Source organism: Podarcis vaucheri (genome assembly GCF_965113315.1).
Source record: "Podarcis vaucheri genome assembly, chromosome: 3".
Taxonomy (NCBI): Eukaryota; Metazoa; Chordata; class Lepidosauria; order Squamata; family Lacertidae; genus Podarcis; species Podarcis vaucheri.
Window position 1 is genome coordinate 70,707,354 of NC_138761.1, and position 25,117 is coordinate 70,732,470.

The following is a 25,117-nucleotide window of genomic DNA, read 5'->3' on the forward strand; positions in this document are numbered from 1 at the left end:
ATTTGAATAGATTGGCAGAAACTAGCAAAATCAGGGTTGTGAACTATTCTAGACCACCAAGGTATCTGTGCCACAGAAAAATGCTTTTCTTTACGTCTTTCTTTTTATGACTAGCCCAAAGACTGTTGCAAATTACTGTAGAATTTGAGATACTGTATAATCACATATTTATCTATCTGATTTCACAGTCCAGTGCATCATTATTTGAAATAAAATACAGTGCTGCCTCACAAGACGAAAATAATCCGTTCCGTGAGTCTCTTCGTCTAGCGTTTTTTTTGTCTTGCGAAGCAACCCTATTAGCGGATTAGCGCTATTAGCAGTTTAGCGGCTATTAAAGTCTTAGCGGCTAAAAGGCTATTAGCGGCTTAGAAAAAGGGGGGGGGGAGCGAAAAAAATCGCAAGACTCGCAAGACGTTTTCGTCTTGTGAAGCAAGCCCATAGGGAAATTCGTCTTGTGAAGCGCATCGAAAAACGGAAAACCCTTTCGTCTAGTGGGTTTTTCGTCTTGCGAGGCATTCGTCTTGCGGGGCACCACTGTACCACTATTTTCCTTCAGAGTTATTTCCATGTAAGTGTACATAAGATTGCAATCTGACTGTGACACTCTTCTTACTTGACCTATAAAGCTCTTTGTAGTTTGATACCTTTCCTACATTTCTTAAGGTTTTCAGCATTGTTGGAGAGAATTTCCTCTCCTTTCTCATTAAGATGAAAGTACAGATTTTGCTTTAAGTGAAGTTACATGTGCAGTGAGTAAGAGCATTGCCTCTTGTTACTTAGTAAGTATCCAAAAAGTTCTGGCCTATTCAAAATTCCATGAATGCTTATGGGAGTGTTCACTGCCTTGTCAATTCGAAATAATTTATTACAACTGAAAAATCCAACTCACTAGGGTGGGAGAGGATAGATGAAACGAAAACAAGTAACAATTATAACAGCTGAGAGAGACTCTTTCCCCATATCTCTGGCCAGGAATACAACTAAATGTTTAGCCTGAAAGCATATACTATAAAATTGCAATTGTTCAACATTGTAGTCATAAAAAAAAATATCATAGTTCTCTCTCCCCCCCCCCCAAATTGGCAGTCTCCCAATAAAAGAACTACAGCATCTTTACCACAATTGAACTCATATGTGCACTTAGCAACTTTTCTGTTTTTAGTTTTGGTTTTGAGTCTGCAGAAATAGACGTACTTCTTTCAAGCATCTTTGAATGTCTCATGGTAAATAATGAATGCAAGTAGATCGATAATATAAATAAATACTCCCTAGGCAACCATAGAAAAGGTATATTGTTCCCTCATATCCAAAAGGAAAATTATTGGCCAGGTGGGCTGATTCCAAATTCAGTTTAGATCAATTATGTCTAAGTTTGTTCCACTGATCTTGCTCCGTTAATACTGAACAGAAGTGTTGCTCTTCCTAAATGAGATTCTCGCACTTCGTGCTATCAATAAAGCAATAGTGGCACATATGGTGGGGCAGAGCCGCCCTCCTGTTGCTGCTTCTTACCCAGGCTGGGGCAGGGTGACTATGCAGCCCCAACTTTGCCTTGCTTCAACAGCAGAAACACCAGTCTTGGGACGGTGGCTGCGCCCCATCCCACTCCCCACTGCTGCTGTAAAAGGAGCACAATGCACTTGCATTTCCTAACTTGAGATGTTTTGGACTACAACTCCCATTATCCCTGATCATTGGCCATTCTGGCTCAGGCTGTTGGGAGTTGTAGTCCAAAGTGTCTGGTTGGTCTCAGGTTGGGGAATGCTATACTATAGTCCTACTCACCTATGAGGAAGCTTGCTAGTCACTCAAAACTGAGAGATGGCCGTTGAAGGAGGAAACTGTTGTTTGCTTGTGCAAGTGGTTCACATGTAGTCGCAGTCCCTTCCTGCTTCCACCTCAAAGCTTGCTTGTAACTCATATTTAAAGGTCAGCCGCAGATAAGCTGTGGAAATAGGGTTCTGCTGTGTGAACATGTTTGTGTTGGTGTTTTTTTTAAAGTTTCAGATAAAATGCTTTACATGTACAAATGAATGTGTGAAGCAGCCCTAATTGTGAGTGATCTAGAAGGTTCTCTGCTAATATTAAGCCAGGAACCGGCACTCAGAATTGTGTCTTTATGTGAATCACTCAAATAACAGCTACCAATAAATATAACTGTTTTATGGGACCTAACAGAAGATAGGAATTTTAATGTGAGTGCTGCAGTTCATTTGTACGTGGTAGGAAATGTATTATCTCCTTCTGAATGGTGTTTTACTGAGTCAAATGATAAACTATATTTGCAACAAACAAAATAAAAATAATGCTGTGATTTACAGAGCAAACTGGGGAAAATGTTGCTACTATGCTTTTTTCATGCATGTCAGTTGCATAAATATGTGCTCTGCAGTCAGTCAGACAGACACAGATTTACTCTGCCAACATGAAAGGAATAAAATAGTCTGTCACAGTAAACTGTTTTTAAATAAGTGAATGGTCATTGCAACCAATGAAAACTGCAATAAAGGAATGGATGCTGAAGAGCTGTCTCTTGCTTTCGTCCATGTCTGATTTCAGAGGAAATAACTATTCTCTTTTAATGAAAAAAATTGTATTAATTTTTAACTCGTGTACTAATTTGTCTCTTTCCAAACACCTGAGAGAAATCTGTCTGCAACTAGAAATGTATCTTTGGGTGAGATAGCTTAGAAAAAGAGACAGGCAGAAGGACATTGCCATTTATTTTAAGTCATGTAATGGGCTCCTGTTAGTAATACCGTTAGTGTTGTTGGTTGTCAGGTGTGGTTCTGCGTTTCCCTCACCCAGCAAATCAAGCAATACCCCCCCTCCGTGTTTCTGAAATGCATTGACGATATTCAGGAGGAAGAGAGCAAAAGGAATGAGCTGTCTTGCTCACATCCCCCTGTGACTCTTTCCTTTCCACTCCCACAGGACAGTTCAGGCAGCATGGAGGTATATTGCCACATCTACCAAGATTGGCTCAAGTGTGAAGAGCAGCTAAGTGAGAGGAGAATTCTTCCTCTTCACTGCTGCCCTTCTCACCCCTCCTCTCTCTCTCTCTGCACCATCCTGTTCTTCCTTTTGCTTGGCAGTTTCAGAATATGCCAGGAAGGAATGAAGTAGCTCCTTTCATAAAAGCAGACTTGTCCCAGGATGCCACCAGTTCCAGTATCTATTGTGTTTTCTTTCATTTATGCAAGAAGAATGCTATGAAATGATACTTTCTAATAGGGCAAACAGTTCTGAAAGGAAGGAATCAGTGAAATAAAATGCCAGTCATAAATTATGAGTCTTTAATTATGATGTTTGCTGTAGCATTATATTTATTGCCAGTTCATAATGATACTGGTGCCCCTGGACTTTTAATTTTCCACAATTCCTTTGTAAGCATTCCTGTATGTAGTGGCATAAGGAACATTTTACCTGTGTTTATATGTACCCATATGGCCTTGTACAGAGGACAGTGTCAAAATCTGGAAGTAGAATATGGAAATCATGAGCTTGAGACAAGGGAGAGTTGTCTCTGTCCAACCTACACTCATTCACAAATGCTTGGTAGCTCTTGACAGTGTATGTAGTATCTTTAATGTGCAATCTACCTGACCCTCACAAGAATTGAATGGAGAGGATCATGAGGATTATTATTAATTGAATTTATTTACCACCCTATACCCAGAGGTTATAGGGCAGTTCACAGATTACCACATTATGATTACTAGGCCATGCTGGCTTGAGTTTAGTCCATGAGCCCTTTATAAGCAATGACCTCAAACCTCTCTGTATACCTAACATGACCCCTTTCTCTGTGGGGCATGATTTATTAAATATTCATGAATGAAAAGTCAAGGCTAGAAAATGTTCTGCATTAGAGGTGTTTATAAATGATTGATAAGCCCATTTGCTGCTGCAGTTTCAAGGATTAAACACCAGTGTACACAGCCTTGATATTTCTTGTATGCTTACATCTCTTTGAACTAGCATAGAGCCTGCGAGGAGACATAGGACCCATTGAATATGGGTTTCGGCTGAATCCTCTGTCTCCTCACAGGTTCTGTGGCAGCCCAAGTTGAGAAAAGAGTCACTATTGTATGGGAGCTAGTGCTGTTGCCTCCCGGCCCTTGTGCCATTGCAGTAATGCCTTTCAGGAGACAGTGGGCAGAGTGCAGTGCTGTTTTCCCTTCTTCCTTCCCTATACCTCTTGTCTGCTTCTAACAACTTCTGATACTCAGTTTTGATGTTTGCACAGCTCACAAGGCAGCCCTTGGTGATGAGTGCGTGGATGCAGCTTATAGACTACTGCGCCTAACTTGGCACGATATGTATGGGAAGCATGCTTATGCGATGTGTTTTGTATTTCCTCACTGTGCTTGCATAGCAAGGGCTTGGACATCTAGTAGTTCTGTTCCCGTGCATCTTGCTTACATTTTTTAAAAAATGCCAGTGTACACTATATGATCTGCAGTTGATGGCCAGATGTGGAAAAGGTTTCACTTAAATTTGTTGCTTGAGATTTGTTTTCTTACTTGCTTTTTTAATGTACTAATTCCTGCTGTTACATGGGGCATCCAGTAGTCTGGTCCCCCATCCAGAGTTCTGATCAAATCCACACCTGCTTAGGTTCAACAGTGTACTTCAGCCTCAAGTACTACCAGATCATGAATTGGGTCTTGCTTGAGATCTCTTTTCCCATGGAAACCATAAAACAATGTAAGCAGTGTTTAAACTGCCAGGAGAGGAAGTGAAGCTTAAGTCGCTCCCTTCCCTTGTGAAAGCAAAAGTTACAGAGAGGCGTGCCAACAGTTACTCTGCTAATGGAAAAAAGTTTGTTTCTATCAAGTATCTTGTCAGTATTTCAAGTGCTTAAAAATTACAAGAAACCTTTGTTTTTATATAATGGTACGGATACTCTTAAAATACAAGCAATGTCCTTTGCTGGCTGATTGGGTCCTCACATTTTGCCATTAGATGTAAATAGCTTGATAAAAGATCATTTATCTGAGTTGAGAATTTTTTCAGCAAAGATTTTGCATGGCTGTTATGTTGCCTGTGGGAATCTGAGGTGCTGAACGAAGAGGAATCCTGCAAAAGAAGCAACATATGTCTTAAGATGCATCTCCAAAACAGAAATATTTTCTTTATGCTGATCTTAACTCCCAGCAACCCCTTCTCCAATTCAAAAAGCAAGCATGTGAATGGAGAATGGAATCCTGGTCTCAAATCCTGCCTGCTTTAGCCAAGGACTAAGCTTTGGACAAGTCACTGTCCCTTAGTCGCAGTTTCACAACTAAATATATTGTAAACTATTGATCTACTTTTGGAAGAGTTTGATCAAGACTAAACATGATAATTACTGTGGATCCCCGTGAAAAAAAATAAATATAGAACTGTTGATTAAGCAGCCCTGATCAAGATGGCTCTGGTTTTTGGAGTTCACAGGATGATTTGAGGGAGCTGGTAGGAAGTTTCCCTAATAAAAGTTTATCTGATCTGTTCAAAGGGTATATTGATTATCTACTAGTGGTTACATAATATGTTAGTTATCTAGTGGCATTAAGTGCTCAAACTGTAATTGGCCGGTATAGTTTGAATAATAGTAGCAAGGTAAGATGGTAAGAAGGCAGATGAATGATGTGAGAGCAGGAAAGTAGAGTATCCTGATGTCGGGTGGAATTCCATGGAGAAAAGCAAAAAGCTTGTAGCCAGATTTCTTCCTTCCAGCTAATGCACTTGGTTCAGGAGATGATTCTCCTGGCAGCATATTGTATTGATTTTTAGGTTGGAGACCGCAAGTCTCTAGGATTCTGTAACAGAAGACTGCAATTAGTTGGAAAACGAGCTGGCTGTAAATCAAAAATGTCTTTGTAGACCAACCTGCTCATTTTGGATTAGATTGAATTTATAGATGCCTCCCATTTCTTGCATTGCTTTTAAGTGTTGCTAAGTAACGGAGCATTAAAGAGAATTATACAAATGTATGTCTGCGTGTCATATTTAAGGCTACCAAGGCATTTTTTTAAGGCATAGAAGAGAAATAGAAAATAATTTGACTTGCTATAAGCCTAATCAAATATTGATAGTTTAGTGGGAGATTTTGAAAACATAGAGATTGATCAGGTTGGGTTGGACATCCAGCATTCATTTGTGCCTCTTGGAAAATCTTCCTTTTCTGTGTCTAAATGTAAAATAGAAATAAAAAGAAATATATAGATTTGTTCTTCTCCATATACTTGATGTGAGGCATGGACAATAAAGGGCCTCAAATTTGGGGCATGATTCAGCCAAAGTTAAGTACTTTGAAGTCCCACTGAGTTAAGTAAAAACAATAGAGTTGTGACACCTTAAGGTAAAGGGGACCCCTGACCATTAGGTCCAGTCGTGACTGACTCTGGGGTTGCGACGCTCATCTCACTGTATTGGCTGAGGGAGCCGGTGTACAGCTTCCGGGTCATGTGGCCAGCATGACTAAGCCGCTTCTGGCGAGCCAGAGCAGCACACGGAAACGCCGTTTACCTTCCTGCCGGAGCGGTACCTCTTTATCTACTTGCACTTTGATGTGCTTTCGAACTGCTAGGTTGGCAGGGGCAGGGACCGAGCAACAGGAGCTCACCCCGTCGTGGGGATTCGAACCACCAACCTTCTGATCAGCAAGTCCTAGGCTCTGTGGTTTAACCCACAGACTAACAAATTCCTTATGTCACAATAAATTTCAGTGAAGGATATTTAACATGTGCCTAAGGTCCCCATGAAAATTGGGTTTACGCTTTTGTCATTGAAAACATCCCAAAAAACCATCATGTCAAACTTGCCCTCCTGATAAATGCTCTCTTTGAGTAGAAGTAGATGAGCACAAAAGTCTCGGCCACTCATTTGGCTTGATGTCTGATTCAGGGCTCTTCAACAGTCAGTATATGCCCACCCCCCCAATACTCAGTGCATGTGAGGTGTGATGTCAATGATGCTTTGGTTTGCCACTAATAAATTTTGCAGCCAGCAATGTCTGGGAGAGTTATAATAGACAATATTCAGAAGGCCCACTAAAATAGTTGCTATGGATGAGCAAGCCTAGTTGAGCAGGAACATTTAATACCCATGCCCAGTTCTCAGCTTGGATGTGAAGCTGCAGAATCCCAGGGCTAGCATATAATAAGGTAAGCTCCACTTTACTTTAGACTCAAGGTTTGCCACATATTACAGTGGTGCCCCGCAAGACGAATGCCTCGCAAGACGAAAAACTCGCTAGACGAAAGGGTTTTGCAGTTTTTGAGCTGCTTCGCAAGACGAATTTCCCTATGGGCTTGCTTCGCAAGACGAAAACGTAATGCGTTTTTTTCAAGTTTGTTTCCTTTTTCTTAACACCGTTAATACAGTTGCGACTTGACTTCGAGGAGCAACTCATAGAATGCGGTGTGGTAGCCTTTTTTGAGGTTTTTGGCGATTTTTGAAGCTTTTCCAAAACTTTTCCGACACCGTGCTTCGCAAGACGAAAAATTCGCTAGACAAAAAAACTCACGGAACGAATTAATTTCGTCTTGCGAGGCACCACTGTACCAGAATATTAAGCAGGCAGACCTATTAAATGTCCTAATTTTGTTTCCCAAGTCTAGATCATGTAGGACTCCCACACTTTGTTTAGTGTTTACAAAGCCATGTCACTGGTATTGACTAAATATTTATTTGTCACTACAGTTGTCTCTACAACAGACTAGTTAGGTGGCGTCTCACTGGAAGAGTAGTTGATGTAATTGAAGGTTTACGGTTACAACAACTCCAGGCACCTTAATGCAGCAAGATTAATTTCACAGTTTTCTGAAGTTGGAACACCCCTCAAGTGAAAAAAGCCTCTTATCCTTAGGATAATCCATTGGCTTTCTGCACTTACAGCTAATGAACTTGCGGTTTTTGTGATCTTAACTTGACAGTAAATTCATTAGGAGATCAGGGTTATATTGGGTCATTACAGTTTCATTGGAGGGGAAAAAAAGAATTTCCAGTCTTAAAACCAGTGCCCAGTTTTTAGAGTACACATGTCAGAGCAAATAGGAATGCTTTTAACACATGATCACACCTTGTCAATGAGAATCATATTAGGGATTTGTATTATTTAAATTTTTCTACAAGAAGTGGAAACTTCTGTGGACAGATCAGAACAGAGAGCAAGTGTTTAGCAAATGTGAATTTTATTGTGTATTTTGAGCAATTGTGATTATACATAAGAATAGTAAATGCACTTGAGGGTGGTTCCTGCAATATTTCATGCATTGAACGAAAGTGTTAAAGTGACTGCCTTTATTGCAAGGGTCAGATGAGGGAGGGGGAACTGATCTCTTCTTACTAAGCAAAGGTCAAGTTCTTCATCAGGAGACCAACAATTTTTTGCTTTGGTTTCCATGTTCCTTGGGCTCTGGCTATTAAATAAAGACTAGCATCCCACTGAAAGCAATTTGGAACATAGATTGGAGAAGGTCAGCAGAAACACAGTTTTACAAGAGCACAGATATAACTCAATTTAAAAATCTGTATAACCTATTGCATGGTAGCTGCCTGCCTGTTTTGTGTGGTCTGCAGGTGTATTTACTCTGCAGACTGGGGGAAAGCTCTCATGAATGAAATACAGAGCAGCATGTTAAACCCACTTTAATGTATAAAGGTTTGTTTCTCTCAGTGTTCTGTTGTTGCCTCTAGATATTAAATCCACACTTGTGTGTACCAGTGGATAGTTCAGGGTAATACTGGATAACTTTAACATATATGGCAGATATCATGTTATCTCTTCTCTGTATAGTGGTACCTCGGGTTAAGAACTTAATTCGTTCTGGAGGTCCGTTCTTAACCTGAAGCACCACTTTAGCTAATGGGGCTTCCTGCTGCCGCTGTGCTGCCACTGCACGATTTCTGTTCTCATCCTGAAGCAAAGTTCTTAACCCGAGGTAATATTTCAGGGTTAGTGGAGTCTGTAACCTGAAGCGTATGTAACCCGAAGTACCGCTGTACTTTATGTAAGGAGCTGCATTAAGAGAACTGAAAACCACACAGAAATGTGATTATTAGCACCCTCCCTTTGATCGGAGACCTACAGGAAAATATTTTTTAAAAAACAATACTTGAAATTCATTGCTTCTTTCCTTTCTGCACCTCTTCTCATTAACAGCCTCTTCTGACTATATGCTCTGTATGCTTTTTTATCATTTCCTCTTAATTGTGTTTTTAACTCTGTGGAATTCAAAAGTGACTGCAATCTAGTAAAGAAATATGTTGCTGCTTTTGTTTCATATCAAGGCCTTTGGGTTGTTTGGCATATGTGCCTCTAGTGATATATCAGAATTTTAGCAGTGGCAAGAACCATTAATTAAGTATATAATGAATTAAACTTCCATTGGAAGGATGAATGCTAATGATGTTACCTCGTTGGAAGCCGTTCACTCAATAGAAGGAGGGGAAATGAGCATAACTAAATGCAGAGCTGGTGTCCAGGCTCCCATCCCAGTGAGCTTCATGACTGGGGATTTGAACCCTGATCTCCCAGGTCCTAGTCCAACCACACCACCACACTGGCTTCCTAGAATATTTCTGCTATGGAGCAGCTATATAAATTAAGTAGGTAAATAAATAAATATGGGGAAAGCAAAATGTCAGAGAAGGATCTGAAATATTTTCTTAGAAGCTTGAATTTGTTTTATTCTGCATTTTTTTATTTGATTTTTTTTAATGTGTTGTAAACCGCTTTGAGATTTTTTACTTATAAAGTGGTATAGAGAAGATGATGATATACTCCCGCAATAAGGTTCCTAGATGTTCTGTTGATTCCAGCATTGCAGGGGGTTGGGCTAGATGACCCTTAGGGGTACCTATCAGCTCTATAGTCCTGTGATTCTATGACCGTAACTTAGGTTTAAGGTGGCATTTGGTGATTAACTTATATATCTGAGTTTCTAACCCCCACTCCTCCACCCAATATTTAACCTTTCCTCCCGCCTCTCTCTCTCCCCTCCTGTGCCGGAGTTTACCCATTCAAACCTGATCCCTATGACACTGCGAGACTCACGACAGCTGGATATTTCATTTGAAGGCATTTCAATAAGATAAGGTGTCGGCTTTGACATGTTCATAGTACAGTACTTGATGTGTGGAGCACTTTAGAGTCGTCACCCTTACAACGGCAGAGGGTCATTATCCACTAGTCATCACTGGGTTAAAATTCTTACACTGTCCAAGTCCAGACACTAGGCTATATAAAGCAGTGGAATTCTTGATGCCAGCTAATGTTCTCCTAATAAAATTTGAGTTGAAATTGGATTTACATAGTTTTATAACAAGATTGGCAAAACCAGCTATGACTTGTTTTCTTGTCCTCTGCAGCAAAGCTTATAAATGGTCAGCACTTTCAGTGCTTATGCACTTCGTATGTTTTATTATGTTAATTGCTTAAAAATAAATAAATTAAGGTTTCAGCATTTTAAGGAGATGCTTGATGCTCTGTGAATGTTTCATCAGTGTGCGGAGGCAAATTATTACTAGTTCCAGCAATTCATTAGTGTATGTGGGGACAGAAACAAGTCCCAGATTAGAGCTGAATATTCTTGATCTGGATTACTTTATTTACTGTTTTCAAATATCAAATTAAAATTGTTCCCTTATTTTGAGGAATTCTACCTCAGTACTAGCCCAGCGTCAGTGCAGTACAGATGGTACAGTCATGCTACATTTAGGTGAAAGGCTTGGCTTGCAAATTTCAGGCTTGTCGAGTCTGCTTTGTTTTTTAGTAGAATCCTGACGTCTACCACTCAGAATCAGCTGCACAGTAGTGGGTCAGGGGTACAGATATGGTCTCAGAATTAAGAAACAGTTTGTCTCTGAGCAGGAAACTAATTCTATGCTCAGCTGAGGAATTAGTTTGACCATAACAGTCTTATACCAGCTTATTTTATTTTTAATGGAAGTGTGTGCTCAAACTGAAGGAAAATGTGTGTATGTGCACATGTGTATTGCTAACAGCATAAACACCAGAATAGTTTTTTTAAAAAAACTTTCCATATTTACCTATAGAATAGTTATTTCTCTTAAATATATAACATAAATATATTTACATTTCTACCAACTTGGTGCTTTAAAATCTCAGTCCTTCTTTCTGTAAGCTTCTTAGTTTGGTTTATCAACCCACTTTCATACTCCTTTGCTGCCGTAACAAAACGTAGAGACTCAGTACCCACATACCTCTCTTCCCGATTGATGATATAAAATACTGTCTGTGAGGCTTCTAAAAATCACTAGGGTGTGGGCGTGTTTGTGTATCTGTGTGTGTTGATGTGTATCGGTGTGCACGTGCTAGGTTTCACATTTCATCCCAGTAGCATTGCTCTGGTCAGATACCATTGCAAATGGGATTTGCTGTTACTATTAGGTGACACATAAAAACACATAAGAAGCTGCAGTGCACAAAATAGCTCCCTGTATGTTTTCTATCTTGTCCTTCCCCTTCCCCTAGGGCTCCAGAACACTTTAAATCATTAATGTCAGTAAACCAGCCTGAAATAGCTTATTTTAGTGAACTTGGTGCAGGAGGCTGAATACATTTAAGTACCTCTGGATAGGTTATCTGAGTAGGTGGTTCTGTATTTGTATTTGATATTTTCTCTCCTTTGTTCTGTAGCTGCTTATGTATTTATAGCTTACCTAGTTGATTTCTGTTAAGACGCACCAAACTCCTTTTTAGTTTTAGGGATGGCTGTCCTAAGGAAATACGTAATTACTAGGAAGCAAGCCCTGTTGAGCTCTGTGAGACTTACCTCTGAGTAAATATGTTTAGTATTGCACTGCATGAGAACTTCACCACTCTCACTTTCCTTAAAAAATATGGCTTGAAATTTAATTTTATTGTTAGTTATAACATTTGAACTTAGTACAGTCGTACCTCGGGTTACACACGCTTCAGGTTACAAGTGCTTCAGGTTACAGATTCCGCTAACCCAGAAATAGTACCTCGGGTTAAGAACTTTGCTTCAGGATGAGAACAGAAATCGTGCAGTAGCGGCGCAGCAGCAGCAGGAAGCCCCATTAGCTAAAGTGGTCTTCAGGTTAAGAACAGTTTCAGGTTAAGAACGGACCTCCAGAATGAATTAAGTTCTTAACCCGAGGTACCACTGTATTCTCTTGTTAGCTTATAGTATAGAAGAATAAAAGAATAAAAATAAAGCATAAGCAATATAAATAAAGCTAATATAGATACAAAGTAAACAATAATAAAAACTTTCCACAGCTCCAAAGTTAAATAAAGATATAAAAACTGAGACCAGGCTTCATGAGTTATCTAAAAATAGCAACCTGAGTGAACAGAAAAATCTTCACTTGGAGCTGATAAGACCCCAAGGATGGCATTAGACATACCTTTTTGGGAATAATGTTGCATTACTAGTTGTGTACTACTACTGAAAAGGCTTTCTGCCTGGTTTGTTACCTGCCTCACTTCTTTCAATAGAGGCACTTTAAACATGGTCAGCAGCTTCTCAGACCAAATGGGATAAAAGGTTTGAATTATCTCACATTCTGAGCATTCAGAACCAGCATGTCAAGGAAAGGCTAGCATAGGCTAGAACCCTGGTGTGCTAGTTTGAATATGCAAGAGAGTTTTTTTTAGTTTCTATTTTTTAAGATGTGGGGAGCATTCAAACATTTAAACCAGGCATCCCCAAACTCGGGCCTCCAGATGTTTGGGACTACAATTCCCAACATCTCTGACCACTGGTCCTGTTAGCTAGGGATGATGGGAGTTGTAGTCCCAAAACATCTGGAAGGCCGAGTTTGGAGATACCTGATTTAAACCCATAAAGTGGTCATCCAGCAACAGAGCTATCACGTGAGGCTGGCAAATTGTGTTCCGTGTGTATCTGAGATGTAGGATACGTGATGTTTGAGGCTATTGGTGAACTTAACAGTAGAGGGTAGGAAAAACACAGGATAATAATAATAATAATAATTTGTAACAAGCTTTTAAAAAATCTGATTGCTGTAAATGGATTTAAAAACAAGCAAGTCCAGACTTGCAGTCAAATAGACACAATACAAAGGAGAAAAAGAATGGTGAAGGAAGAGAAAACCAAACCAATTCTTAAAGTTACATACTAGATCTTATCTAGCTGGAATGGCCATAGCAGATAGAGTTATGAGACAGGAGGAGGCAAAATGGCAGTTAGTCCCAGCTGATCTGATGGAGTGTGATTTACTGTGTCCTTTTCCTCTGATGCAGCCATATTGAAAATTGAGCTGGCTTATATCTGTGTCTCATTCCTGACTCAGAGGAAAACATCAGGAGGGTAGGTGAACACATATAATTCACTTCTGCTGAATGTGACGAAGATTAAGAGTGCTATTGCAGGTGCCATCCTACAAAGAACACTGAGGGGGCCCAACATGATGTCCTGTGTGATGGCGCACAATGTCCCTATATTTTTCCACGCTAGGCCTCTGTCCCCTGGAACCAGCGCCTATGGCTAATATATATGTTTCCCCCCTTAAACAGAGGAGTATTAGGTCAAGTACTAATGAAAGTCAAGAAAGCTTTCATTAGTAACCTCCTTTTGTCTTAGACAGGTTTTTTTCTGGAATTGCTAACAAATAGTACACTTTCCATTAAATTTGTGAACTGTAGAATTACCAAAAAAAGGTACAGTGGTGCCTCGCAAGATGAAATTAATCCGTTCCGCAAGTCTCTTCGTCTAGTGGTTTTTTCGTCTTGCGAAGCAACCGTGTTAGCGGATTAGCGGTTTAGCGGCTATTAAAGGCTTAGCGGATTAGCGGCTTAGAAAAGGGGGGGGAGCGAAAAAACATCGGAACACCCGCAAGACGTTTTCGTCTTGCAAAGCAAGCCCATAGGGAAAATCGTCTTGCGAAGCAGCTCAAAAACGGAAAACCCTTTCGTCTAGCGGGTTTTCCGTCTTGCGAGGCATTCGTCTCTGTAACAGTTTCCATTTAAAGTGCTGTGTATATGTACAGTTATATTTTATATATTGCTTTTAGTAAAATCTGATGCTTAACTTTGTCCAGGCTGCTGCCTCTGTTCCTAGCCTTTCTTAGGAACTGATGTTTTAGCGAAACATTGGGCATTCTGTAAGGGTTTATTTGGCAGAGATGATTGTTCCTGGCCTTCATTGTATCTTGTATAGTGTTAAGCAATGCTTGGGTGGTGAAGAACAATATTGCTGTTTCATAACAACTTTTAAGAAGAATGTAAGTCTCTACATCGCTGGAGAGGAAAAATAAAAAGAACCCCTGAGAAGTTATATCATCAGCAGTTTGAAAATGTATGGGTATATGATGGATAAAACAGTCCCATTAAATTTCATTATCTAGGGGAAAATAGACAGGCAATGTGTTGTAGAAACTTATAGAAGATTAGACTCTTGTGTAGCCTATGGAGCTTTCAGCCTTGAATTTAGGTTTTATTGCCAGTATTTTAATCAAATGAAAATGTCAGGTTATACTGCCGCACATAATAAAGGTGTATAAATAATATTGGGATTTCAGTTTACCACCTAGCTTTATAGGCAATTACTTTTTATCCTGTGCCCTAAAATGTATGGTTTCACATCAGGAAACATACAACAGTAAGCACACTGCCTAAGAATTTTGGAATTTCCATCTTGGCTTTGAGTTGGCTTGTTTCAAACAAGCCATAGTTGACATCAGTTGCAATGATACCTAGGTGTTAACGGTTGATTTGGATGACACAATAAACTGTAGTTAAACAAAAACAAGTGAAAGTTTTCAGCTGTGTCAAGAAGAGGGGTGTGCAAGAACTTGTGGTTTATCTAGGCATCGTGTTAAATTCAAGTATAATGTGTCTGCCTTAGTTCAAATAATCCTACACTTTTTTTGGTACTAGGGGTGCTTCCACATGGGGACTTGATACTGCATATGGATTATTCATATCTGGTTTGGATGTGTGCACAAATATGCTTCTACACATTCCATTTCTTCATTTGTGCATATTCATTATTATTCATCCTTTTGCCATTCACACCAGTGGGCGGAGCTTGGTTGAATAGATCAATATCAGCCATGCACGCCCCCCCCCCCCAAAGCCACAACAAGCCTTTTGCTGTTGCTGTTGTTATCCAAACCCTGCTGTATGTATTGTTATTACAATCTGTGTGATAATTATCCTCGTGTATTTTGTGGACATCTTCAGAGAACAACAACTCCTAACTGGGTCATTAATAATATTGCATGTGGCAACTGGTGGAAATGGGCTTGCTTGTAATGTTTAGGTTGCCAGAAACAAAATGACTAGGTTGTGCTGAGGTGAAGAGAAAATAGAAGGGCGTGAGAGACCACCCACCAAAGTGACACGGGGCAAACCACCCACAAACCAAATAAATGTTTCAACAAGCTTCTACACCAGTTTTGACTGAATAAATAACGGGCCATTTTACTTACTGGGTTTTCTGTCGTAAATAGAAATATGGATTAAATGTAAAATAAGTACGGTTAGGCATTTGGATAATGACAACACTTTGTCAACATGGCAAAAAACTTGTGCATTAGCAACACTGATGCCACAATAAACTCATTTCTGGAAGCATCCAGTCTGCCTTGAATCTTTGTTTTCAAAAATTCATTGTAACAGTCATGAGATCAGACCTGTGCAGTATTTGTCTGAGCCCCAGGGCAGGAGTCTTGTTAGAATAAAATTATAAGCTCAAACAAAAAAATAGCTGGCCCCTGGCAGGCCCCCCTGAACATCTTAGCCCTCTGAGGGCCCTCTGCTCTGCATGGACGTGCACGAGATGCTTTATTTAGAATACTAGGATCTTGTTTCCCCTCCTTGATCTCCAAGCCCAGGTCATTTTGTATGGGTATGTGAGGTAAATGGAAGGTTCTAGAATAATCAGTATTATACTTCAGAAGTTGTCCTAAATGCAATTCATCTGGACTAGGTAGCTGCATTTTTCCTCCAAATGAGTTGGAGAGAGAAAAATACAACACATATCCTGCAGTAATTCACATGGTGAATAGTTTGTGGTTTGAACTGTCCCCCAATGATAGATTGGGGGTGCTGTAGAGTAACAGCATCACAAATGAAATGTAGTGTGAGAATAATCCCAAAGTTAAATAATGGTCCCACATAGTATGGGAGTTGGATGGCGGATGTGGGGGAAAGTAGGCAAGGTTAAAAGTAGTTAAAAACTGATTTAATGTGGCCTTTTTCCACCAATGTAAGAGGTGATGCTCTCAGTATAAATCTGAATAAACATGTCACCCACACAGTCACCTCACTTACTAGTTTCCTGACACCTCCTTATATTGCTCTCAAATGACATTCTGTCTTGCTGCAGAGCACAATTCATCCATGGCTGTGGATCCTTTTGCTGGCTCATCAGCTATGTGGTGCGCTTACTGGCAAACTGCCCAAATACATTGTTTTACCCTTCATTCTCCCCTCACTTAATTTAAGTAACTCTTAAAAAAATTAAACATATGTGAAGGGATTTGAACAACCTGAGCTGAAAGTTGAAGCTAATTTCACATGAAGAGCTTTGTTATTCTCATATTCCTAGAACACAAAAGCTTTATAAATTCAGAATAAAAACTGCTTCTTTGGCTTCATGAGTGTATCGTCAGCTGTTCTCATGCTACTTCTGGATGTTCCTTTTGCGTTGTTACTCCAGCTCTTGAAGTTGTCAACACAACATTATTATGTCATTGCATCTTGGAATTTAATGGAATTGCTACCAAAGCAATGGTGAAAATTTTGAATTCACATTTCTAAATAAGATTGACAGCCCATGTGGCTCTAGGGGTGTGGGGAGATTATTCCAGTGTATTCTAAATTTCAAAAAGGAAAAAAGGCAATAGGCACCTAAAAAAAACCCCATAAGCATATGGAATGGATTGTTGGGGAATTTGCAACTGGACTGTTGTGGACTTCATACCCAATAAAGCTCTGTTCTGCTGATTTTGGCCCCAGTATTTTCTGATCAGTCTTGCTGTGTGACCTGACTGTATTCATAGGCAGTAGGAATTTCAGTGAAAATAAAAGCGGATATAGTAAAATACCATATTTTTCCATTTATAAGACGCCCCCATGTATAAAAGGTAAAGGGACCCCTGACCATTAGGTCCAGTCATGAACGACTCTGGGGTTGTGGCGCTCATCTCACTTTACTGGCCTAGGGAGCTCGTGTACAGCTTCTGGATCATGTGGCCAGCATGACTAAGCCACTTCTGGTGAACCAGAGCAGCGCACGGAAATGCCGTTTACCTTCCCGCCGGAGCAGTACCTATTTATCTATTTGCGCTTTGACATACTTTCGAATTGCTAGGTTGGCAGGAGCTAGGACCGAGCAACGGAAGCTCACCCCGTCGCGGGGATTCAAACCGCCGACCTTCTGATTGGCAAGCCCTAGGTTCTGTGGTTTAGACCACAGCGCCACCCACGTCTGTCCCCCATGTATAAGACGCCCCCTATTTTGGGGGACTCAGATTGTTGCCAGTCCACTCTCAGCACTATCCATGTATAAGACCCCTCCCCCTAATTTTTGAGATTATTTTTTAGGGGGGAAACCTAGTCTTATACACGGAAAAATATGGTACTTTCAATTGCATCATGCCAGCAAAACAATGGGTTGCATTTTTTCTAGTAATTTATTAAGCTTGTCTTCACTCTGCTCTTGAAGTCTTAACTGTTTCTTGATAATGCAAAATTAGAACTGCAATGAACTATAACCCCAGACAAATTCCCTCAACCTTTACAAGAGTTATCAGCTGTTTCAGAGAATATAGTTGTCTTGATCTAGCAAGGAAGCACTGTATATGGAAGCTGGTTTCTAGTTCTGAATCATTCTTTTATGTCTTTTATATATCAGGTTCTACATGTGCAGAAGTATACATTGCACAGGATGAAGTAGCTCACATTCCCAACTATGGTTCTGTGTGGCATTTGTCACAGTGCTGTAGAATGGGGTTCTGAGCACCTCCTTTTAATTCTAGGTACCCCACATGTGATCACTACCAAAACTGTGACCATGTGTGTGGTAGTGATGTGCAAAGATATCTCCTTAGAGGAGAAGATGAAAAGGGGCCAGAAGAACTGGCATTAAATCCTGGCTGAGACACATAGAATTGTAAATCACATTGTAGACAAACAATGCAAATCGTAAAATTTGGGAATTTCAGGACCACAGCCACAAGGGTTTGTAGAAAGCGTACAGCTAGGATAATTGAAATATTATATTTCTTGCTCTTGTAAATTTCTCCCATGTTTTGAAAGAGTCAGTTCACCGCTGCTTTTGTTGCAAGGTTCACGCAGAAGTTAAAAGGAGTCAAAAATAGAAGATAATTGGACTTACATGTTCAGAGGCAATATGCCTCTGAAATCCTAATTGCTGGGGGACAGACAACAGAGGAGGGCTGATTGTGAACTCCCTGGAAGCATTAATCTGATCCAGCAGGGCAGTGCTTATGCTATGCAAGTTGTCATTTTAGCCAAGCAAGTAGGCTAGGGTTCATTCAGACTGTCCGTGTTTCACGGGAGGGATTCAGGCACATTGGAAAACGAGGCTTGCATCCTGATGCAACATATCCACTTTAAGCAACAACAACAACACCCAGAGTTTTTGCAGTTTGGAAAGTGATAGGAAAATGTGTTGAAAAGTGTGGGATGAACAAATGAATTATGGGAAAGGGTATAAACTCCCCACAAGCAAATCAGGATGAATGCAGGGTCAATGTTCATTGTCATATAACCAAATTGGAACATATGCTCAGTAAAGGTTGGATATAATAGAAGAGAAGAGTTTGGATTTGATATCCCGCCTTTCACTCCCCTTCAGGAGTCTCAAAGCGGCTAACAATCTCCTTTCCCTTCCTCCCCCACAACAAACACTCTGTGAGGTGAGTGGGGCTGAGAGACTTCAGAGAAGTGTGACTGGCCCAAGGTAACCCAGCAGCTGCATGTGGAGGAGCGGAGACGCGAACCCGGTTCACCAGTTTACGAGACTACCGCTCTTAACCACTACACCACACTGGCTCTCTAATCTAGCCTCCGCATAAGCTTTGTGCAAGCAGATCAAGATGAGTGCTCAACAAATAGGTTGTCTACAGGGGCTACCAGGAACAGGTCCTACCATAGTGCTGTGTTGTTTCCTAGGCTGAAGCAGTGCAGCACAGTACCATGGCAGCTGCTTTGGCGTCTGCCTTTAAAAGTTGCCTTTAAATGTTGCCATGTGGAAACACAAGACAGCTTGTACTGTTTAAAATGGACCCAACTTAGGGCTTATCCGCACTTTCTCTTGTCCTGCTGCTTTCCCCTGGGGAAAACCGCTCTCTAGCACTCAGTCACTGCAAACGGCATTTTAGGTTTTCTGTGGATTGTCGTTTGTTCCAATTTAGAGCAAAAGAGTGGATTTTCCCAGGAAAGGAGCAGAAAGCGTGGGCCAAGTGGAAAGCTGCTCACATCCATTCTTTCTAGTGGCTGTGTGGATGAGCCCTTGGTTATGCTGCTTAATTTTAGTGCATCTTCTCCAAGTAAAACTTGGTCGAATGTCACCGACTGAAAAGCAATGGCACAAGTTAAAAAGAAACCCACATCCAGTTTCAGGGTTTGTGACAAGACTGTTTTGCAACGGAAGACAAATAAAATCTGCAAGCAAATATTTATTTCAAATAGAAAAAAATAACTTGTAGACAGTTATAAGTTGGCAGACAACTCCTTGAGTAAAAATGGTTTCACTGTCTTGCTATGTGTACAGTTCAGTTAGAATGAAACCAGCCAAGTGTGCATTTATGTACTCATTCTTTTCCCAGGGGCATTCGTGTAATTATGGCTGAATAGATGGCAATAGCCCGGTAACAGAACTTCTGAACAATGCCCGTGGCAAACCGCCTTTTATTATTTGTTTGAACAGACAAGATTTGACTGCTGGTGTCCCTATGCTATAAACTAGGAGCACAAGATACTAGCTTTAATTGACTAATCATTGTGGTTAATCAACTAAAACTTTAAATATTAACATTCCATGTTTCACCCTGCTTAATTGGTGGAAATGATGATCATCAGTAAAGATTTCAGGACCTTGGACTCTGAAAGAGCCCAGTACCATGTAGGAGACACAGAAGCACAACCCTTCCTTTCCCAGAGTCTTGATTTAAGAAGAAACTTGAAAGATGACCTTTTCTTTCAGTTTGCATGCAAAACTACCAGAATAGTTTGGCATTCAGAGTGAAACTGCTATGGTTACTCCTCTTACAGGAATAGCCACAGGAAGCTGAAGGTGTCAGTGTTAAGCTGAAGTCAGTGTCAGTACATTTTCTGCAGTGCAGTCCTGTGTGCATTTTGCTCAGATGTAAGTCCTATTGAATTCAGTGGGGTTTACTCCCAAGTAAGTGTGCGCAGCATTACAGATGCTGGCATAGGATTACAGCCTTTTGTGTAGATTAATATAGCATTGCACAGTTAAACATTTACCTTCCAGAACACAATTGTGTACAGTATGGCTTCAGAATTTACTCCAATTTAGAATGTTTTATAAGCTCAGATCCAGTGAAAAAGAATATACAGTGGTACCTCGGTTTTCGAACATAATCCGTTCTGGAAAACAGTTTGACTTCCGAAACATTGGAAAACCGAAACTCAATAGCCGACAGCTAGGCTTCAGGGTCTTGCACTCAGCGGAAGCCGCGTTTCCTGTTGGACTTCCAAGGCGCATTCAGAAACTGAAGCAGTTACTTCCGGGTTTTCGGCATTCGAAAACCAAGGTACCCCTGTATTAAATATTGTCATTCTTTCCTTCACTGTGATATGTAGCTTTATTTATTAATTTGCAAGTTGTTATAAATATAAAAGGAATTGCCCACTTGTTTCAAAGACCTCCAAAAGGATCTGTCAACATTTTGGAGTATGTACATTTATTTGTATATGATTCAGTATGCTAGATACTTCAACAATTTTAACTTTTTAATGACATCTTTGGACTATGGCCATTGTAGTTAAGAGAGATGGCAATGAAATGTCATGTGAGAAGTAACTTACTTTTGCAAGTCAAGTACAGTCTGGTCTCTGGAACACTGTACCTTCCATAACACAATTGTGTACAATATGGCTTTTTAATGACACCTTCCCCTCTCCTTCCTGAGATCTGTGTGTCTGATCCTCTGTGCCACCATTAGCGGAGAGCTGCTGAACAGGATTAAATTGCCTTTAACATGATTTACCTGAATTCTGCTAAGCATTACTCTCCTTGGAAACCATAATGGCATGGAGCACTCAGAAGCCTTGGAATTGTTTTGTTCTTTCCCCCAAAGCCATACATTGTAACTGTAGCAGATCACGATGATTAAGAACAAATAGTAAGACTTTTTAAAAAGCCTCCCGTGTAACAGCAACGTGAACAGCTTGGGGGAAGGTTGAGCCACGTGACGTTGTAAAGGCTAAGATTCTAATGCCAGGATTAGCTGCTTATTTTTGGTAGTCTGCAGGCTTTGATGCAAAGCAGCAGTTGCTAGGCATAGGAGAGCTGCTACTCAGATTCCAGTAACCTCTGCCTCACCTTTGTTAATTTTAACTTGCTTGTCTGTCTAGAAACATTGGCACATTGGCATTTTCTATATGCCTACTGATATTTCAGATGGTGAATGGAGCCAGAATGGAAGAGGCGAGGCAGTAGCAATATACCGTTGCTATATACTGCGTTATTTTTCAGTATACAAAGGCTTGAATCTTAACTTCTTGTTCCATCAGCCAGATTTTCTACCTCCCACATCTCTCTGCACGAACACCCCCCCCCCCAAGCCTATTCTTGGAGTTATGGGGTTCTTTTGAGCAGCATGGCATATGCTGCAGGGGGCCACAACACCAAAGGAAAACTGTCCAAAATTGGGGATCCCACCTCCATGCATAAATAAAGGTGCCTTTCTTTTGTGCAATTGCACATTTGGTTCCAGTATATTATCTACCTATACGTTTGAAGGTGTACAGTGATTTTATTAGCAAAACCATGTGATTTACTAGTGGGTATTCTAAATAGGAAACTAATAAGCCTTTATTTCTTCAATGGTGTTTAGTGTAACTTCCTGATTATCCCAGAATTGTTTTGGGGAAATGGCTACATATTAAGGTCATTAAAACATACAAATAGGGTGCTGCCAGGCAGGTGTTTATAGGGGGTCTGTGTTGGTCATGCATGTGAGCTTTTCCCCTCTTACAAGTCCTCTATGTTAGAATGCTTTAAGCATGAGGAGCGGAACAAAAAAACAAATCATTTGATGCAGCTTTCCAGCCTCTTCCTGAAAATTTCAGAGATCAGTTCAGTCCTGTGTAGTTTTAGTGTATATAGTGAACTATAGTTTTTCCATCTTCCACAAATTCTGTTAGTATACTGCACGGATGAGAAAACCTGTGACCCTGCAGATGTTGTTTGACTGACTCCCATCAGCTAACCAGCAAATGGTAGGGGATTGAGGAGAGCTGCTTTCTATCAAATCTGAAGGGCCACAGATTGCCTGTGCCTGTACTGCAATATAGACAGGCCTCTCACGAATTAAAGACCATGTATGTTTCAAATAATCTCATCTGGGTCAACACATTATGTTTAATTTCTTTGTGGTGCTTAATCTTGACCTATTCTTATTTGCACTGTGTTCACTCACATGATGAAAATCTTTTCCTCCAGATCATTCCACCTCAAGTGGTACTTCGTCATTTAAGCCCAGCCGTTCACTGGTCTCGATTCCCACTGCCCATGTGATGCCGTCTAATACCAGCTCTTCACTATCCCAGCATAGGGAACCTCTGAAGTCTGACTGTTCAAAATGGAGTACAAGCTTTTTGAGGTCCGCTGCAAGCAGGCATCAGGGCATCCTGGACAGTTCTCTTGACATGAAGGACTTGAGGCCTGTAAGGAAATGGTCATCTTTGTCTAAACTCAGCGCACCCATTACCTGTAGCCAGGATGGGAGTGTTTATTCAGCAGAGTGCAGGACAAGCATGGATAAATTGGGAAGAGACAGCACTGTGTCACCACAATTAAGAATAAATGGGACGAGCTGTTTGCACAACAGCATGGAATTACTCAAGATGGAGGACAGAGAAACTGGGAAAAAAAGAAATTCTACCTTGGACTGCAAATACAAATTTGAAAGTTGCAGCAAGGAAGACTTGGGTGTTCTTGATCCCTCAAACAGGAGACATGCCTTAGATATGACCTATAGTGCCTTACCTGAAAGCAAGCCTGTCACATCCAATTGCGAAGTGTTTCATCAAGGATATATAACGTTGGGACCACAGGCTGTGAGCGGGGTTCCCATTCAACCCTCAGAGAGGACTCAGAGATGGCTTACAGAACAATTTCATACAAACCCTCCAGAGTCCAGGCCTTCTGAAGAGCCATACAGTTTATCTCCTTGGCAGTTACAGCAGCTTGAAGAACTTAGAACAGGAAGTGAACATCCTGTGCAGGTAAGAGCAGAAATTCAGTTTTTGCTGCCACCATGTGGATTGAAAGAGAAATGACATCAAATAGCATATTAAATGACAGCAGTGGTCCTCTACAGTCATATAGTGTAGCATGTGTCTGATGTCTTTGATAGTAAAAGATTTTAATTGAAATGAACTGGGAATTTATGGGTGGGCAAGTCAATTAAGTATTAATATCACTCTATCTAGCTCTATACATCGACCACAATCACCTTTACATTTATGCTTATTTTGTTCATTAAAGTTAAAGAAATTGATCCATGCCTAACTCTGTGTTGAATTAGGGACCATTGACTTCAGGCTTTTTATGTCATTAGCATATTTAAGGTAAATAACTCAGTTTCTTGGGGCGATGTGTATTATCCCCAAGTTACCGCATATTGCTATCTTCAAAAACATATTTTGCTAAAATAAACTTGGAGAGAATACAATTAGGGTTTTTTCTGTTTCACCTGTTTGAGTATGTTATGAATACGTTTTGAGTGACAGAGTAGTTCATTGCACTTAAAAATGGTAAAGTTTCGTATAAAAGTATTTTTTCTTTTGGTCGATGCTGCATCTCATAGAATATTGAATGTCTGGAATACCTGAGTCAGTGATTTATATAATGTAAATTTTTGTTGATGCTGCGGAACCAAGGCTTCTTTCCCTTTTCTTTTTGCCTAGATTGTAGCAATTCATTAGAGTCAAATTTTGCTCTGAATTAGTTATAGATTTTCTGTTGTTGCAGAATTAAGCCCTGCACATTTTTTTAGGTGACCGAGACACTTGCCTAGACCGTTCCATGCCCTCATCCATGTATGCAGCTCAGTCTGGAAGTTGTACATCCTTCCCAGCTCTGTAGCCAGGTGTCACTTGTGTAACCAGTTCATTCATTATTACAGCTGAGCCCTGACCACAGCACATGGAAGATGGTACACTGATGCCAACTACTTCACAGTGCCTGCAACTCCAAAAGTGAGAACCATGTGTTTTGGTGGGAGTTCTCAATTGCCCTCCAAAAGTAAAAGTGTGTGGGGGGGTGTTTCGTTTTTGCAACTTAAAACTATTTTTTCAGGTATTTGTATATTGAGTTGCTCTGTTTTAGTTTCCTGGTTTTCTTAACTTCTGTTATCCAAAATAATCATAGACCAGTTCTATGGTTTGCTGTGATAGCAAATACCAACCTCAAGGTCAATGCAAAATAGAGTACTTCTATGACACAGTAATAGTAGAGCATTCATTATTCACTGAGTGCTGATGCAAAGAAAAACTGGGAACTGGTCTTCATACTCTGTATGAGAGTAGCATCATGGGAAAAGAAAACATTGGCATCATTTCAACCCTGTAATGTGGTAAATAAAGGGCTGTGGAAGTGGTTCTGTTCACTATAGAACAGAGTTGGGAATGGTTTATGTAGCAGTTCAGATACGCACTTATGTAGCAGTTCAGAGCACTTAACTTAATGTTATATTCCCAATTCCTAGAATGACTGTAAAGTAGTCCATACTACTTCTTCATATAATTGCAAATGGACTGTTGAGGATGAGAGAACGATAACTTGCTAAGGCTACCTACTGCATTTATGATTGAGGTGGCATTTGAACCACAGACTTTTTGACTTAAACTCTTAGCCCCAAGGCTACACTTGGAGATTTATTGGGTATG

At 40.4% G+C, this 25,117-nt stretch overlaps 1 protein-coding gene and 1 long non-coding RNA gene across 5 annotated transcripts in view; one reads left to right on the forward strand and one right to left on the reverse strand.

Annotated features, from left to right (window-relative positions):
- CEP85L (centrosomal protein 85L) overlaps positions 1-25,117 on the forward strand; it is a 123,541-nt gene that overhangs the window by 48,135 nt on the left and 50,289 nt on the right. For all 4 annotated transcript variants that reach the window (XM_082216057.1, XM_082216058.1, XM_082216060.1 and 1 more), the window contains exon 4: positions 22,668-23,452. In XM_082216057.1, coding sequence (XP_082072183.1) covers positions 22,668-23,452 — 785 coding nt within the window. The remainder of the gene's footprint in view (positions 1-22,667; positions 23,453-25,117) is intronic.
- On the reverse strand, positions 4,857-23,350 carry LOC309528605. Its single transcript, XR_014217833.1, has 2 exons — positions 23,214-23,350; positions 4,857-5,085 (listed from the first exon to the last, which is right to left on the reverse strand). It is a non-coding gene; the product is annotated as an uncharacterized lncRNA (long non-coding RNA).